The following is a 20,061-nucleotide window of genomic DNA, read 5'->3' as shown; positions in this document are numbered from 1 at the left end:
CCAACTCTATTCATATTCAGCGCTAAACTTAATATAATTTCATAATTTTGAAGAAGCCATTACCACTTCATTTCATTAAAATTCTGCACATTTTGAGCAACCTAACGGTTTAAAGTCAGCTGAAAAGCGAAAATCACTGTGCAGGGTATATACATATTGATATATACATACTGACCGATATTCTATACGGTATAAAGCCAATCAAGAGTTTGAAAATCTTATATTAGGTATATACTTGTAGAAGCTAGGGGTAGTACTGACCCGATGTTATCTATTTTTGGTATTACTACATTTATTAACAGAAAAAGATGCTATCAGAGTTTCATTAAGGTACTTCATATACCACCACCAATATATTATATTATATAAGGAGTAAAATCAGCCGGAGGTTTGAAAATTCTGATATTAGTTATATGGGCGCCAGGGCAAGTTTTTACACAATTTTATCCATTATAAGCACAAATATACATTATCATTAGAAAAACACGCTTTTTTAATTTCAATAACATAACTGACATACATCTTGGCTGAAATGGGTATGCGGTATAAAGTCAGCCGGAAGTTTTCTCCGGATATATCTTTCTCTATTGGATATATCAGAACTAAGGGAATTATTGATCCGATTCAATTCATTTTTGACATACAGGCATACTATTATCAAAAAATGATTATCTCCAAATTTCTATAATACTCGTATATCTCTCAGATTGAACGATATATTCGATAAAAAGTTCGCAATAGGAACTGGGGTTCACATATTCGGTAACTGTGGGGCTTGAATGATATCGGTCCGATTTTGATAAGTTTTGGTCATTATATGGCATACTTTAAGGGCACTATTCGTGCCAAGTTTTGTACCGATACATTCATTGGTGCTTGATTTGTATACTGAAAAGTGAAAGAACCAGATGGGATTTAAAATTGTGTTAATGGGAAGTAAGCGTGTTTGTAGTCCGAATGTGCCCTCTTTCAGACTGTATCTATCTGTATATCAGAGTAATGTTGCCGCCGGATTTGGTTGAAATCGGTCCTACAGGTTCCGAGATATGGGTTTTCACCTAAATGTGGGCGTTACCACGCCAAACGTCTAATTTTGACAGTGACTCCTATAAGACCTTCTCTTTTCATCTCGGGTGTAAAATTGTCTACCTCTGACGGTTTTATTTATATATTTATCGCACTTTTAGTAGTTTTTAACAAAGCCGTTATATGGAGAGTGTGAGTCAGAAGTCAACCGTTTTCACACTGTCGGTAAGGGTGCTAAAAATATTTGTCCAGAGTTAATTTAGTTTATTATAGCGTAACTGTTTTTAAGCCTATTAGACGGCAGGGCCCCACTCACTTTTTCAAAATTTTTTAAACTGTAGATGACCCTCCCCAATGCGATTCGTTTTACCAAAGAATAGTCTTGTATCTTGTTGGGGAGCTTAGTTATGGCAATTTATTTGTTTTCGATTAATGGCGTTTTTCGGGCGTGACAATGATTTGATTACGTCCATCTACAATACCAGCCTTCTCATACTGCCAAGGAATATGTGTTCCAAGTTTCATAAATATATCTCAATTTTTACTTAAGTTACAGCTTGCATAGACAGACGGGCGGACGGATGGAAAAGACATACATCCGGATTTCAACTCTTCTTTACATGCGGATCATTTCTATATGTATATATAACCTTATACCTCGATTAGTTTTAGGTGATACAAAGAACCGTTGGATGAACAAAACTATTGTACTCTTTACAAAAATTGCAACATGAGTATACAAATTCAAAGTATATTATATCAACAATTTACTTTATTTTATGTTGTTGGCGTTTCCCTTTTGTCTATAGTATTTCGGCCACGTAAAATGCTTTGAATAACTATTTAAAATTGTGTTAACAATATTACTGCTTCTATCTTGAATTAAATAAAAGTAAATAGTTAATGTGTTTCACTACGTTCTGTTCAATATGTAATGCATCATTCACTAGTCTTCAAATTACAATACATTCAGGTTAATGTAGCTTCTCTTTCTCACCTTTTCGTTTTGCCGACTTAATGTAAACAAATCTAAAGAGATATCTGTTAATAAATAATTATGCCATAGCCAAGTTTTAAGAATTTATTAATTTTATTATGTAATGATTATATGCATCATCTCATAAAAATTAATACAGTTATAGAAATGACCCCATTCAGATGTCAAATTCATTCCACGTTCTCTATCAAAGCGTTTAATCTTAAATCAATCAGGCTTCGAAGTAGACGATATAAAAGAAAAGTTTGAGAGACATTAAAATGTTTGATGAATTAAACAAAAATGTAGTTTAAGAAAATTCATTGTTATTTATAGCTGACATTCATACTATACTTGCTCTAATCCTATTACAGCCTGACATCTTTAATGACAACTTGCAACTAAATTTTTCCACAGGAAGTGACCTCCAGGTATGTTGGAGTAGCCGAATGAAATCTTTTGTTGACGTTAAATGTTGTCTAGACATTTTGGTCATTCATTTAAACGCAAACATTCTCCATCCGTTGACGGTGATGACCAATCTAAAGTAACAATATGGTTTTATTGAGTACACACTCTGCTCCTTTGTTTCGGATCATAGCCTTCGTGCAATATCCAACCAGTATTTTTTGCCATAATGAATTTCAGCTGATTTCAGTAAATCATTTTTATACAATTTTATCATTCTAATGGCGTTCAGGTTTCTGTGAAGCACCTAAAACCTATGGACAGAGAAGCATCCTTAAACATACATATTTTGAGGGTTCAACTAACACTTCTTTTAATAAATGTTTTTCCTTTTCTTAGCTAATACAAAAGTTGGCTAATCGGTAAATATTACATTGCTCCAATACATCACGGTCGATGCTTTCTGCGCCCAATGCAACTTTTCTTCAATATGTGTTTTTAAAAGTATCGGTTAGATTACAGTTCTGCTGCGTTTAATACAAGATCTCTGAAGTCTGTATCATATTGGATTTAGAGATATATCTACAATTATTCTCTCATTATAACTTCTCTTAGCAGTGGTTTTTTCTCCAAAAGGAGAACAGTTAGACTTTTAGATGTCACGTGATTCCTCTCTCTTCCTGGATTGTCATCTACGTTTTCAGTTTCTCCAATAGGGTCAGACCACCTCTTCACAAGTAGTATTTATATACTTTGCAGCTCTTCAGTTCACCTAACGGTTCTTTGTATCACCTACAACTAATCGAGATAGATATTGAGTTATATATATATATAATGTATAAATGATCAGGGTAACGAGATGAGTTGCATTCCGAGTGACTGTCTGTCCGTCCGGCTACTTAAACTGCGTTAAATCTATAAGTGAATGTGTCAGAGACATAGAATTTGACACCTAAGATGATAGGAGAAGGCTTAATAGGAGCCGGTGTCAAATTTGGACGAAGGGTGTGGCACCGCCCACATTTAGGTGAACACCCATATCTCGGGACCTACTGGACCGATTTAAGCCGAATCAGGCGAAATCACACAAACAAAACGCCTTCTTCCCATAAAACACAATTTAAAATTGCGTTTTATTCCTTCTCTTTCCAGTATAAAAATCAAGAAGCAATGAATATAGCGGAATGAAACTTTGCACGAATAGTACTTTTGAGGTGTGCCACATTATGACCAAAAATTGTTCAAATCTGACCAAAATTATTTAAGTCAGTTCCTATTGCGAACTTTTTATCGAAAACATCGGAAAATTTGTGAAATAATATATATATTATAGATTCGGAGAGTACTCTCTTCTGATAATAGTATGCCTGTATATCAGAAATGGGTTGAATCATTGGCCACCATATACCTAATAGAAAGATTTTTGAACTTCCGGCTGCCTTTATACCGCATATATCGGCAAATATGTGAGATAGCTTATTTTTCTAATAATGGTGCATTTTTGTGCCTAAAAGGGTTAAAATCAAGTAAAAACTTGTTCTAAACATATAACTAATATCGGAACTTTTAAACGTCTAGTTAACTTTACTTCTAACTCCCATATGCTAAGTATAATGATTTTCGTTACAATAACAAACCTTATGGCAAATATGGCGGTCATTACACGAGTTAAAATTTTTTTTAAATAATTTCTCGAGTATATCTGAGTAATGTCAAAAGTGTGTGCAATTAGCCCAGACCTTTTCTGTCCCCAATAGTGATTTTCGATTTCCCACGCTTTTTATACCGTTTAGGTTGTTCAAAATATGTGATATTTTTGGTAAAATTAAGTGGACAAGCTCTTTTAAAAATTATGTGGTTCAGCACTGAATTACAATGGAATTGGTCTATACCTTACCCTAATGTAATGAATTCCTATCTTGTGTTTGACGTTTTGCACAAAACGTCAATGTATTAAATTTAGCATCTTCGGTTGGGTTGATATCATATATGTATGTATATCTCATTTGAAGATGTTTTTAATGTAATTTTCGCTGAAGGGAAGTAAAACATAGTTATAAAACTAACTTAATCTTTGACGTTTAATAAAAGTTAAAAATATACAAATTTTATTGTAATTCATTCACGATTTCGTCAAACAAAATTTTTAAAATAATGCTTTCCCCGGATTTGATCCTTAAAAGTTGGCAGAGTGTGAAATGTTCGGTTACAACCGAACTTGACCTTCATCCTCATTTGTTGTAGTATTAGGTTTCCTATCTAATACGTATATGACAAATGGAAATGCGTTAAATGTTATGCATTACTCTGACCAACATATGGGGAAAACAAGAAAAAACGATAACTTCGATTGTACTGAAGCTATGATACTCTTTACAAACACAAAAGATTCCTTACATCGTTACAAATTGTATACATTTTACTCTTCCAATAATTAGAGTAAATTTTTTGTTAGATTTCATTCGAATTAATTTTTTAAAATCTTGCTTTGCTAATAGCCCTGTTCAACCACTGCCTGTATTAAACTAGATAGAATTATTTTCGTGAGCCCGCCAACAACCTTGTTAAAATTTTTATTCACACGTCCGTTTCTCACACTGAATAGTGTAAAAGGGCATCAACCCGTAGTTAGTGTGGCTAATATAATATAATAGTTTGAGCGACTACCAGATCTGACGTTAATTTATCGAGAGCACTGCTTTCTTCGTAAAAATAAACATTTATATGAGCCACTTACTCGTATCAACGGCAATCACCCGCAATCATGTGTTTTTTGTGGGCGCAAAAACAACAATTTTCCCCTTATTCATACAAATATATGCACATATTTCATTCTACTTACTTGAAATAACGCTTTGTCTTGTCATTTTAATTTTTCACGTCTTTGCAGATACCATCACGTGAATCTTGGAATGGTGAACTCATCGGCTATACTGTTAACTGCAGCGAGGAAAAACAGAACATCAACTACATTAGCGTTGTCAATAATTCACTCAAGTCGGTAATTGTAAGTGGTTGGGCCACCACAAAAGCAACCATTCGCGGGTTGCGCAAATACACCAGGTACGCGGTGACTGTGCGAGCACTCAATAGCTTTGGTTCGGGACCCTGGAGTGCTGCCATTTTCGGAACGACAGCCGAGGGTGGTGAGTAATTTTATAGGTGTTGAATGTTGTTTTAAGAGCTTTTGTTCCTCTGGCACTTACATAAAAGTGCTGTTTGTATAACCACAGTTTGTCTGCAGTTTTTAGTAGTGTGTGGGTAAATGCCGGCCAATGTGCTCTTCTCTAATTCCCTGTAAGACAAATCAAGCATAGGGGAACCAGCTAAAGTTATCCGAAATTGAAACTACACAATCTAATTTTGTATTGGACTTCGCATTTTTAATGACTGAATATAAGCTATATATACCAATCGCTTCCTTAACTAAATCGATCCTTCGGCTCATTTACATACCTATAGTTAATGTTATACGAACCTTGAGAACCGGTTTAAGAGTCGTTCAGTCCATACTCATTCCACAGCTCTAAAAACAAATAAAATGTTTGTTACCCTGGATATCTTAGCAAATTTTAATGGTTTGAGGTTTCCAGATTTCGACCTTGTTCATAAAATATTGAATGTGCTCTTCTTTTTATGATAATTGCATATCTAATATTTTGATAATTATCGGCTTGTTAGTAATAAAAATTTAGTTTTCCAGTCATGATTCGGGTTCTGCGCATCGTTTTCGCGCATACCAACATCACGTGATACCCTTTTTTAGACTCCTTTCCGAAAATATGCGCAAAGTTTTAAGGCTTTATTAAAAATTTAACTTTAAGATATCTAGAATTACAGTCTACAGAATGTCCTGCTTTCCTCAATGAAAATCTCGCTTCCGTTTCAAAAGTAATTCTCATGGACTACTCAGAAACAATGATGCCGCCAAATACCTAAATATCGGTACAGTCTACCAATGGATGTCAATAAGAGGGTGATCTGATACAGCAATTACTGAAAGATACAGATTTTATCAAAGTTATGACTGGTCTGAAAAGTGAATCGTGTAAAAGGTTTGTGTTGATAATCGAAAATTACCTAGGTAAACATTAAGTACCGAATTATGAAAAAAAGTTGTGCAAAAGATGCTAGCAAACTGTCAGAATGCAGGAACAAATTTAAATATATTGAGTTAAACTATCTCCATTATAATCTGGATACATTATCTGATAATTTTGGAAATTATAGTAAGGGACAGGGAAACGGTTCAACTATAATTTAAAAGTGATGGAAAAAAGGTGTCATTTTTGATGGGATAGTCACATGATAGCAGATTACTGATTGTTCTTAAAAAAGGATTGTCGACTGGAAAATTATAAAAGAGAAGCTAATCAATGCAGTTTTATGGAAATATAACATATGTTTTCGACATTTGCTTTTCTATTTACTTCGGATGCATTATTTTTGAAAACAAAACCGACATTACAAAGATTTCAGTTATTTTGTGTATTTTTTTTCTAAATTTTGGAAAGTAAAATGAAAATAAAGATTTTAAAATATACAACAGCAAATCTTTCAAAACCATTGATATTTTCTTAAGCTGAACAAATCTATCCAAAATCGATATTATACCTGAGGCAACAAAAGCGCTGTAGAACAGTTATCATTAGATTTTTCCAACTTGAAATATTGTTATTTGTGATTGCCGCGTAAAGCTCCTTAGCACACTCTACTCATTTGTATTGCCATATAACTGCAGCATAGATAACCGATTGCTATAACTATGTGTTTATATTTTAAACTACAAGTATTAAAGGGAAAATGTGTATTTTTTCTTTGGTTTCTCTTTACAGTTCCTGAAGCTCCGCCGCGGCATGTTAACTGTACCGCATTGTCGTCGCAAAGTCTGAAGATATCCTGGCTCGAGCCGCCGTTGCAATTTCATGGTGGAATAATCCAAGGCTATAAAATTTTATATCGGCCAATTGTGAATCAAAGTGAGTTCGAACACTACAAATACATGTATTTTACACTCACATATTCCCACATGCCACCACTTTATCGGGAATGTAAGTAGGAAAAGCATGCAGCGCCATCGCCCTTCTCTGGTGGATGGTGTTAATATGTATTAGACAGTAGTGCCTTTAAAGTGCATGTAAGATATTACTCTGTCCCGTTATCAATGTTGCACAAGAAAAATGTGTATCTATAAGTTTATATTTAGAAAGAAACTGTTATGCGAGAGCACGAAGACCCGTAAACATATGCACAATTGGTACGCTACACGGAGTTGATATTAACTCTTGGTTATCTCAACAGGTGGTTCTTTCACTCGTTTTTGTGTTTATAGTTATTGCATATAAATATTATCCTGCCTCGTTTGCCTGCTTGTTGAGCATGTCAATGATTGATTCCATCGAGACTCTGCTATGTTTATAACAAGTTTGTCAATTGAATATTTACAAGGAGCCAGAGGCATAAATATTCCCTTTTTTCCGGACTCTAGTTGTACGGTGGTTCCTGTTCTGGCTAGTTTATCTGCTACACAGTTCCCTGGGATATCACTATGACCTGGGATCCATTGCAGGTTTATCGTGAAATAGAATGTTAGATCCACAAAGAGCTCAAGGCATTCTTTCACTAACTTAGACGAAATCCTAAAAGGCTTTAGTGATCTCAAAGCTACCTGGCTGTCTGTGTATATAGATATACTTCTTGTTGTGAGGACACTCCTTGTCAGTACAAGAAGGCTTTCTTTAATTGCTGCGTCTAGATCCTACTTGCTTCTTGGTTGAAATGGCGGAATCATAGGAATACGCCTTTTTAGCTCCTGCAGGTGCATCTGCCAGTTAGTTTTCCTCAACCCAGTGCCTAGTAGGTAGTTAAAGAGCAACTCACCTTTTCGTTGATACGTGCTGCTCCATAACGTGTGTATCGCATTGGAGTCGCATCCAAGTATAGTCAAGCACCTGGATTCTTTACTGTCTATTACCAGCTCCTTCAACAACTGCGATGGTGGATTAATTTGGAGAAAACACATTAATTATTGTCTTCTCTCTGTCTTCTTGAAAGTCGTTCAAAATCTCACTCTCAGTGTCTAGATTAGAGAGTCTGTCTACAAGCTCAGACCTCGAAGTACACTCACCGTAAACAGTAACATAGTAAACTCGATTGCGTTTTAAGTGTCAGTATGTTTTTGTCATCGGTGCGAAAATGAGCTTCGAACAAAGAGCCAGCATTAAATTTTGTTTTAAAATTGTTAAAACTTTTACCGAAACGTTTCAATTGATGAAACAAGTTTATGGCGATGATTGCCTATCCCGTAGCAGAATGCACGAGTGGTTTCAACGTTTTCAAAGTGGTCGTGAGGACATAAAAGAGAAATGATCTGAAACCCAAAAAATCGCGCCTGGAGAAGTCAAAAGTGAAGACAATGCTGATTTGTTTTTATGATTCCAAAGGTATTGTCCACAAAGAATTTGTACCACCCGGCCAAAACGTTGATGCGGTATTCTACCTTGAAGCGTTTGGTGCGCCGTATTCGACGTTTTCAGCCCGAATATCGCGAAGATTGAACTCCCAGGTAGGGTCGTGACGTCGTAATACTGTGGTATCTATTACCAATCGGCACCCTCGGGAAGCGTTTAGCGTGTGATTTTTGCCGACCTTCCCATGTAACACAAATTTAAATTCCATCTGATTCTTTCACTTGACAATATACAAATCAGGCACCAATGAATATATTGGGACAAAAATTCGAACAAATAGTGCTGTTAAGATATGCCACCTCAGTCCAAAAAGTTGAGTTTTTTTCCTAGCTCTAAAAAAGCGATTTCAGTAATTTTACTTTATTACGGGGTTAGGGGTAGTCAGAGGCAGGAAAAAGTGAGAATATTCTAATTTTTTTTTTGCTATTAAATCATGTTATTTTACAAAAGTAGTAATATGGCATTATTATACAATGTTTTGACTTGAAGTCACGAAAATTTCATAAACAAAAAAATTTTAATTTTCAAAGTTATAGCTGTCTGTGTTGACCCAATTCCAAAAAAGGTCCTTGCTGTGACAATCGTAAGTCCTTAAAGATTCATTTAAAATCAATTGGATAAAAAAAAATAGTTCTATAAATAGATAATCCTGGGCCTGATCGAAGCTTTCTCTTTTTTTCAAAAATTTAGGAAAAAATCACCAGTTAAAAAATCGAAATTTTTGAAAGAAAAAAATCCTTCGATCAGGCCAGAGTTTATTATGTATTCTAAAAGCTGTATAAATTTCATTAAAATCTACTGAGCGGTTTTCGAGTTACAATTGTCACTAATTCGAAAAACATAGTTTTGAGAAAAACGGATTTAAAGTTTCTTGCAGCTGCCGCTAGCTACCTGCTTCCGACCGCTTTGAAGTGCCCAAGGGCTCTTTGTTATTTGTGGAATAGCTCAAACAGTAATTATCGGATCAACGTGAAATTTTCAGAGAATATTTTCAAGATATTACATTTAACGAAAAATTCTGACTACCCCTAACGCCTTAAAATGTGTGACACCTTAATGAAATTATGCGGACCATAATTTGATATAGCGCTGAAATATAATTATGAATGAAATTGGTCCAGAATTTTGTCTAAAACTCATGTCTCTAATATTATATAATGATTCTCGATTATTATTTTTCCTAATAAAATCAATACATTACTATCAACTCTTTAGTTGAGTTTATATCAAACACATATAACTCATTTGATTAATTTGGTTGATTTACATACGAGTATTTTTGACACGAAATCAAAAATAAGTGGTTACGACCTATAATATGTATAATTTTGTAAGACAATTTTGCAAGTTGAATTCTTTCGCAACATTTTTATACTCTTGCCGCAGAGTTTTGTAGAATACGAGTTAAAATCCGGATGTCTGTTTGTCTGCCTGTGCAAAAACTGAGATATCGAGATAAAACTTGGTAACTTGGTAGCAAGGGGCACCTGTGGTTTGAAAGTTTTAAGCCGCTAATAGGCTTAATGTATATATCTCCCACACCCTTCAAGCTAAATCACCCTAATTTGTACCGGACAAATAATTTCAACATCTCTTGCGTCAGCACGCGATAAATCAATAACTAAATACGTCAGAGGCATTGAATTTTACATCAGGGATGGCACAGAAGGGCTTTATAGGAACATATGTCAAAATTATATATCTCCGGACCTACTCAAGTAAATTTAATACGTAGGACTACTTTGACCTTCCCATGTTACAGTGCAAAAATGGAATTAAATATCGGACTACAACCACGCCTACGCTATATAACACAACTCAAAATTCCATATGATATTTTTTCTTTCCAGCACTAATTAATATATCGGGATAAAATTTGCACGAATATTGCCTTTCTCAAGTCTAAAAATTGTCAAAATCGAACCATAACTATTCAATCTCCACTTAACTTAAATGTGGATCCCAGAGCTTATGCCTGACTTTCTACTGGAAATATCGGTCAATGTGTGAGATATATTATTGAAATTAGGCGAGAATATTTTTTTCATAACAATATATCTGTATATAAAAAATTTGATTGAATCGAGTCAATACTTTCCATAGCCCCCATATACCAAACTTAATAGAAATATTTTCGAACTTCCGGTTGGCCTTATTGTATACAAATTCTAAGACCCATTTTTTGGAAAAAGCAAAAATCTAAGACGAACCAATACGCGTCCAAGCAACTAAACATTCAAAACCGACCTTGCATAACCAGACCTTGCTGACTAGTATAAGTAAGGGATATGAGTACCAACATACAAGTAACGCAACAATGCGATTGAAAGTCGAATATACGTGGCCCGCGAAAATTCAAAATTCGCAATACTTTTTGAACAAACCTCGTAAGTCAAAAAGATACCAGTTTTATTGCAATTTATTCACAATTTCTTCGAATAATAAATGCTAAATTTATTGCAACATTTTTGTAATCTTGCAACTAACGGTTGTTTGTATCACCTAAAACTAATCGAGATGGATTAAGGGTTGAAATCCGGGTGACTGTTTGTCCGTCCGTCCGTCCGCCTGTGCAAGCTGTAACTTGAGAAAAATTGAGATATCTCGATGAAACTTGGGACCATATTTCTTGGCACCATAAGATGGTTGGCATTGCAGATAAATTGATCTAAGCTCCACAATAAGATATTAAGCTGTTCTTTGGTATAAGGAATCTCATTAGGGAGCGGCATCTGAGGTTTAAAAAGTTTGAAAATGTCGGTGTGGCCCCGTCCTCTAATAGGTTTAATTTACATATCTCCTAAACCACTAAAGCTATAGCAGCCAAATTCACTCTCATGGCAAATCTTTTTAGCACCCCTACTGATAGTGTGAAAATGGTTAAAATCGGATGATAACCCCTCCCACTCCCAAAAAAACGGCTTTGTTAAAAAATACTAAAGGTGTGATAAATCTATAAATAAATGCATCAGAGGCATAAAATTTGACACCTGAGATGATAGGAGAAGGTTTTATAGGCGCCGCTGTCAAAATTGGATGGTACCGCCCACATTTAGGTGAATACGCACATCTCGTGACCTGCTAGACCGGTTTCAACTAAATTCGGTAGGTAACATTATACAGATATGTTACGGCATGAAAATGGGCTAAATCAAAATACAACCTCGCATACCTCCCACCTCCACTAGAAATCAAGATGCAATGAATATATCGGAATGGAGCTTTACTACTAATAGCGCCTTTAAAGCGTGCCATCTTGAGGCTAAAAATTGTCTAAATCGAGCCAAAACTATAAAATCCCCTAAGTACCAAATATGTAGACCCCAGTTCCTATTGCGATCGAAAATATCAGTCAATCTCTGAGACATATTATAGAAGGTCAAAGAGAATTATTTTTCTATTAGACAAATTTTCGAGTTATTGAAAAATTTTGACTAATTGAAATTGAAAAAGCGTGTTTCTCTAATCGTAATATATCTTTGTATTAAAAATGGATAAAATTTGTCGAAAACTTGCCCTAGCCCCCATATAACTACGATCAAAATTTTCAAACATCTAGGGACTCCTTATATATTTGTGATGGTATGTGAGGTATCTTAATGAATGTAAGTTAATAAGATAAAAATTTGATTGTAATTCATTCACGATTTCGTCGAATAATGAACGTTGAATTCCATCGCAATATTTAATATAAAGTTTCCTTAACACCTAAAGGTATTTAGCAAGTTGCAAGAGTATAAAATGTTCGGTTACACTCAAACTTAGCCCTTCATGACTTGTTGTTTTTATATTTCCAGTTGACTTCCCCGCAAAATTGGAGGTGAAGCGTACCTCCAATCTGGAGACTTACTTACACACTCTCCATAAGGCGACTAATTACTCCCTACGTGTGTTGGCATATACGGCAACTGGGGACGGTTTGTCCAGTCAACCGTTATATTGCCAAACTGAGGATGATGTGCCGGACGCTCCAGCGTCTATAAAAGCAGCCGCATTAACGGCTGATTCAATATTGATTTCGTGGTTGCCGCCAAAAAATCGCAATGGAATAATTTCGCATTACACAGTTTATTCGCGCGAAGCTGGGCGGAAAGGGCAAGCGAAATGTGAGTGCAAAAGCTAATTAAAATAAAATGTTGTTAATAGATAATCTTGCTAGTTTTTTCTGATTAATTTAAAATCATTTACAACGTTTTTTATCTCACAAAAATTTTGTCAAATTTGCGTGTTGCCTAGCGGATGTTTATTCTTCGCTTTTATAGTTTTTTGTAAATCAAGTTTTTCTGCTAATCATAATGAATCGGTAAATTTTGCCAAGTTCAATAATGGAAATTGAGAATGAGTTGGTTGGCGAAATTTTTGTTTCTCTATCATCTAAAAAATGGAGCACATTTATAAGGTGTAATGGTCTATTTACGTACATATACAATATATAGAAATGTATGTATGTATGTATACAACACTTTCATCGAGAAAAGAAAACTCCATTAATTAACGAAATGTTCAGAAAATACTCCCACTATTTGTTAGAAGTAAATATATTAATTTTTTTATTGAACAAGTTTTCGTTATTGGTGAAATTAGCAACCGTTTGAGTTTGTTTTCGAATTTTCAAATTTACCTATGAGATTGGACATGTGCCGTCCACTTAATTTAATTAAGATATCAGTCAAAAAATTGTTTGGTTATAAAATTTCACCAAAAAGAGCAGATTCAAGCCATATCATTCTCATCTTCATAGTGGTGTACAAGAAGTAAGAATTAATACGCAAAAATCGCCATTAAAAAAATATTGTCACGATGGGGAAAGGAGGTTTTGATTAAACGTTGTACAATTTCGAAACTATTTTTTCTCGTTTCTTACTGACTATAATAAATATAAAAATATTCACGCGTTATATGATTTGTTATTGAGGCCTTACTCTGTTGCGGTTGTTACTGATTTTTTTTACTCTTTCATCTCCTCCTCGATTATCCATCATTGAACAGCTCATATGGTGCGCGTCGATGAGAATGGTTATCCGGTGACTTATGAAGCACGCGGGCTTGCAGAAAACCAAATGTACGAATTCTGGGTTTCTGCCTCAACATCCGTTGGAGAGGGAGAACCAACATCTGTGGTTGCGCAGGCCACAAATACGCGTGGTAAGTGTGTCAGAGTGTATGTAGGTGTGACAGGGTATGCGGTCCGTTCGACCACCAGCCCTCTGATTGATGGCTCTGTAAGCACGTTAATGCAGTAAAGCGGCATCCATAACAACAACAACATAATTCATCGATCCTATAGAAAATTAAAAATTAAATTAACAGTAGGTGAAAAATATTATTACACCGCGCTGTTCATTGTGAAAACGAAAAGATTGATATGTGTGTAATTGCTTTAATTCGTTCACGGAGAAAAATCAATGTTCTCGTGATTATCGCAAATTTTATTTAAAAGATACCAATGACTGAAGTATAATATTTTTTGTGTCCTGCAAGGTTATGATTTCGGTTTTTCTTTAGTTTAATTAAAAGACAGGTATGCGAAATCGAGATGGTTTTAAATTTTCGCACCTACCCTACATATACTCGTAATTAAATTCTGAATGCATATATACATATGTATGTACACTCACGCATGTTTATGCATAACATAAACTAACTAAGCTAAGCAATTTCGCTTTGTAAAATCTATCATAAATTGGCAGCTTAGTTTTTATAATCCCAGCACTAAATTATTCTAATCTAATCTAATAAATCAATCTAAATTATATCAATAATAATCCAAAAATTATCGTGAGCGTTTGCGTCACCTACCTGTCAGTAAGAGCGACCCGACAGCAGTAAAACCCAAGGTAATTCTATAAACTAATTTTTTTGTCTATTTCATTAAATAGCACATCGCCACTGTTTTCACAAGGTGTTGCAACTTAAAATAGTAAATCTTCTTTAATATGAAGATTCAGAAGCACACTAACTTTTTTCCAATTTAATCAGGATAGATGAAACTGGTTTCACGTCACTTCAACAATAACTTATTTATGTTCGAAGATTAATTTTTAAATAATTTATATCTCCAGGTTTCTTCTTTTATTTATCACTTAATTAAAAGTTAAAAATACTCAAAGAAATCTAAATACGAGTATTAGTATATGTAAAAAAAATAATTAAAATTATTGCGATTTGTTAAAATTTCTTTGATTAAATTGTTATTGACAAATATTCCCACAAAGCTGTTAAAACAAATTAAAAAAAGAAAGTATCAACGCTTATTAAGATATTATATCATAATCTTAGTAGTTTTAATAGCAGTTTGAACTGACTTTAATGTTTTATTATTTTATAGCCAACACGCTTTCATTTAAGAAGTTGTGAAGGTTGCACTTCGCGCTTCAAAATTTTCTAAGTAAAAGTTGAAAATAATTAGTAATCTTACAGCCCCTGCACGGATCGCTTCTTTTGGCCAACTAGTTCGGAAAGCTGTCGGCACTGCCTTGATTTTGGAATGTTTGGCTGTGGGAAATCCGACGCCGCGAGCTAGATGGTTAACTAGAGACCGGCCTGTCACATTCAGTCCCTTTTATGAGGTGACTAACGAAGGAAATCTAAAACTACACCGTAAGTATGACTTTAATAATCTCTATTTTATAGACATGTCCGGTATTTGGTGTATGGTTTACGTAAATGGTTTTCTGAAATATTCAAACCTAATAGCCTTTCAGCTAGGTAATTTAAAATCTAATTTCCATCAAGCGCTTCTCGAATTAATATATTATTCGCACAATGCGGTTACTTCCGCCTGTTTACGCTGCCTGGCCACTTTGGTGGCCAAACGACACTCTTGTGCATATTTTTGGTTAGTCAAGCAGACACGACCACTCACTCAGCTGAGAAATGCCGCGTTGAATTCCAATTATCTGTAAAATAAAAATTCAATTTTCCATGTAGCTGTACATATTTGCAACCTTTTCTATTTTAATTTATTTTGCGTTGCATGCCACAACCACAACTAACGGCTTTCGAAAATTAACCAACAAAAATATGCAAAAAAATTACGTTACATATTGAAAATTTTGGCAATCGCACATAACCACACGTGGGATGGTGAAAATTGAATGGCCAATGGCAATCGACAACGGTACTGGTGAACAGGCGTAGAGAGCAGTCTGTCCGGAAATTACACTTGTACGGCGAATAATCTGTTCGGAAGCGATGAGATTCAATATCAAGTGATTGCCATGAAGCCACCCTTCGCCCCCCAAATCATTGTGCAATATGCGTCAGCTGATAGCATACGTGTCAGCTGGGATCCGCCGGACGACGGTGGTGCCCCATTGCAGGGGTATACCATTTCGCACCGCATCACAGGAGAGACATGGACACAGACCGAATTGATGCCGGAGAATAACGCTTATACGATAACGGGCTTGAAATGTGGCAATCAGTATATCATCAAGATATCGGCGCATAACATTGTCGGCGACGGCGTGTCCAGTGAGGAAATTAACGTCTGGACCAAGGGCAAAGGTAAGCAAATTTAAATAGATTGTGTTTATGCTCGATGTGAAGGTAGGCAGAAATAATGCGAAACTGGATATGGTTAATATAATATGGGATAAAGACTCGAAAAATACCATACATATGTAAAGTTATATACTTAGCTCTGCCATAAATTCTGTTTCAAAGTTTAAAATGTATATAGCGAGGAAAAAATTCCGTTATTTTTCATTATAATTTTTTGGATTCCACCATATATCTACTCAGACAGAGAATCAAAAAAAAAACCTTTACCTAGAGAGAGGCTTAAATTTTAAAGGGAATTTTCTCATAAACTATTTCGGCTTTTAAACTGCAATCAAAAGTAACAGTATGAGAATCTTATGTATTTTGAATATTTAAAAAAAAATAAAAATTAATAAATTTTGATGTTACCGCTTGCAAAAAATTTGAATATCTCACTTTTGAGCAGCCAAACAAAAACTTGGTGTTGGCAACCTTAAATGCAGTTATCAAGTAGATACCATTATTTTTGTCTGGTATTATTTGAGTAAAGTCAAATGTGTTCTTTGGTAAACGAATTTATTTTGTGCGTTTTTGAAGAAAAAATGGTCCATCTAAAGATTTAGAAGTTCAGGTAGTCAAATATGGGCAAGAGAACAAAATTAATCGCGAAGTAAACAATATTTTCAAAAAACACATATTATTATTGGAAGACTTAATAGTAGCCCAAAAAAATGTCCACGCCCCAGGCTGAAAGCAAAGTTGCCACCCGCAAACTGTTCGGAACTTCTTGGTTTCACATAACTTAAGAGTAAACTACGCTTATCGAAGAGAAATATTGCGAAACGTTTATTATATTTCAAAAAGTATATCCACCGTGATAACAAATTTTGGGATTCTGTAATTTTTACAGAAGAGTCCAAATTTAATCTTTTTGAGTCTGAAGATCGTCGATTTGTATAGCGTAAGGAAGGCTAAGCAATAAAAGATTTTAAATCTTTGGAGAAATCTTAATTTTTAAAAATATATTTCAATTACATAATGGAAATTAATAAAATGGCCTTTTTCTCACCTTTTGATGCAACTCAAAATTGTTAATAGTTTAGGAGATAAGTCACTTCAAAGTCAAGCCATCTCCCTGTACAACACTACTCAACAAATCTAAAGGTAACAGTTGGTCTGTGGGGGTATTTGAGCTGTCTTGATTACGAATTTGAGCTCAAAAATTTTCCATTACGTACATTACGTATTATTTTTGTGATTTTAATAAATGGTGGTGGTTTGGCCCATACACCCCTTGACTACAACATTCTACGTGTTATTTGATTTTTACATAAGTGTGGAAACAGTGCAAGTGAAGTTTATAAACTTCTCAAAAAACTTAATATTTTTATATTGTGTGTTTACCGGCCCGGAAAAGCGATAAATCCTCAAACTTCTTGATGAAATTCCCTTTGAAAACAGAAGATTGTGTCAGGAGAGATGGAAATATCGACCAGATCCATGTCAAGACATATTCGAGTTGATCTCCACAACCCTATCGGTCTGTCGGTCAGCTTGTCATCTTCTGACAACGCGCCTGAAGCAAATTAGGCTAACAGAAGCAAACGGCTTCTTTAGTGGCACGCGGTCAACAGCCATGAAAATATATTTTTTACAGATAAAAAATTGTTCACTGTTTAAGAAGTTTATTATAAGTAAAACGACAAAATCTACGCGAAAAAGCAAAACAAAAAGTTATTCCAAGGGTTTAACGTGGTCACCATCCAACTGCTGTAATGGTTCGTGGGAATTCTAATGTAAATGCATCTCTTCTCTTCTGTAAAAGAGAATGAGATGTTATAGAAGGCGTGGTAAGGCAGTTAAGCAATACTTTTTTTAATGTAGGGCATTGAATCTTCTTGCAAGGCAAAAACCATAAATTGGGTTAAAAGCAATATTCCTGGTTTCATAGCTGCAAATTATTGGACGTCTGAATCCATTGGGCTACAGTTTGTGGTCAGTGTTGGAGAAAATGGTCTCTCGAATACCCCAATCTCGGGTTCGAGCAGCGTCGTCAATTATAGGTATAGAAGCTCTGCATGCTGCTATTGATCGATGGACGAATCGTTTTAAGGCTTGTGTGAAAGCAAATGGGAAACAATTCTAACAAAATTTTTTATATCGATCATTTAATGTATGCATTATTAAATATAATTAACGTCATTAAAAAATGTAGTGTAGTTTCATTTTTATAACGACTTAAATTTGTAACAAAACTTATGGCAGAACTAAGTATGCATATGGGACAATTCAAAAGGCTAAATGACCTTTATCCATTAACTCTTAACAGGAGTATACGGGTAAAGTGTGTACAGAGTAAAAATTGGCTTTATAACTATATTTATATGCGGTTAAATTTTAGCAGCAATTCAACACTATTTATTAAATATTTATTAAATATTTTAATGAATACAGCCTCACAGGCGCCGAACGGGAATGAACTGATAGCCACTAACGCGTCCTGTGTGAATTTGAAACTATCAACGTGGAACAATGGTGGCTGCCCCATACATCACTTCTCCATTGAGCACCGACCGCTCGGTAAGTAATTTACTGAAATGAGAAAGTGTCGCATTAAATATAAAACGTAGAGCATTTAAATTTAGTGGAGCGAGAGTTGCTTGGCCTGAGAATACAGCTTTCGGTATTTCATTTTCTGTTGGAGCCACATTTCAGAAAAACACGGTATTCCCATACCTTAGATTGCAGTTTTTTTGCATACTTTTTTAAGGTGATTTTCTGGCAGACTTCTTTGTAATACAATCTCTTAACTCTGCTGCCAAAGCCTTCGATTATGTTCCTATCGTACCAACATTCTCCGAAACACCCGTAGATCCGCCACTGGTACTTATTGTAATTTTCGTATAGGGCTGGATTCGTATTTATTTATGTATGACTGAGTTTGCATTGATTGGAAAATCGTTACGCGATTGTGGTTTGCACATACACGGCTTTGTCCGCAGAATTTTGTAATTGAATATTTTTGTCACCAGCTTTTGATAGTAGTCGACGCAGAATACAACAAAAATACAATAAAATAAAGTGTTGATAGACTAGACCGCTACGAAGCATTTCAGGCATCGCAGTTGCGGTTGCGGTTTTAGAGTTTATTGAACAGCCATTTTCTACTTGTATTTAGGTAAAGTCGCACATTTCCTATACAAAATTAGATTTGCCACTAACAGGTGTATAGCAGTATGTAAATATATATGTGTATGTATGCGTATGGAAAGTGCCAGGGTTTAATTGTAACATTGAAGGCACGTGGGGAAATCTACACGTACGCTGTTTATATTCATTTTCATGCTTATGAATAGATACAGATATAGTTATGCATAATGTATGGTATGTATATTTGCTGTTGTAGTTTGAATATTCAGTGTGCATTAGGGCGCATTATTTTTATACTATCGCAACATGTTGCTACAGAGTATAATTGTTTTATTTACCTAACGGTTGCTTGCATCACCTTAACTAAATGACGAAACGAGTTGAAATCCGGTTGACTGTCTGTCCGTACGTCTGTCCGACCGTTTGCCAGTGCAAGCAATAACTTGAGTAAAAGTTCAGATATCTTGGTGTACGAGTTCCTTGCTAGTAGGAATATTCAAACGGGGGCGGGGGTCCCCCGCTAATAGGTTCAATAAACATATCTTT

General features: G+C 35.0%; 1 protein-coding gene across 6 annotated transcripts in view; it reads left to right on the top strand.

Annotated features, from left to right (window-relative positions):
* Dscam3 (Down syndrome cell adhesion molecule 3) overlaps positions 1-20,061 on the top strand; it is a 188,613-nt gene that overhangs the window by 152,128 nt on the left and 16,424 nt on the right. For 5 of the 6 annotated variants that reach the window (XM_070113166.1, XM_036365031.2, XM_036365029.2 and 2 more), the window contains exons 21-27: positions 5,301-5,556; positions 7,246-7,389; positions 12,678-12,986; positions 13,870-14,025; positions 15,301-15,480; positions 16,015-16,389; positions 18,820-18,945. In XM_070113166.1, coding sequence (XP_069969267.1) covers positions 5,301-5,556; positions 7,246-7,389; positions 12,678-12,986; positions 13,870-14,025; positions 15,301-15,480; positions 16,015-16,389; positions 18,820-18,945 — 1,546 coding nt within the window. Of the gene's footprint in view, positions 1-5,300; positions 5,557-7,245; positions 7,390-12,677; positions 12,987-13,869; positions 14,718-15,300; positions 15,481-16,014; positions 16,390-18,819; positions 18,946-20,061 lie in introns of those variants that run through there. The other variant, XR_011398063.1, reaches the window with a different exon arrangement.

This window comes from Bactrocera oleae, chromosome 2 (genome assembly GCF_042242935.1).
Source record: "Bactrocera oleae isolate idBacOlea1 chromosome 2, idBacOlea1, whole genome shotgun sequence".
NCBI classification, from domain to species: domain Eukaryota; kingdom Metazoa; phylum Arthropoda; class Insecta; order Diptera; family Tephritidae; genus Bactrocera; species Bactrocera oleae.
The sequence above is the reverse complement of the archived record's forward strand: the minus strand, read 5'-3'. Positions and strand labels throughout refer to the sequence as shown.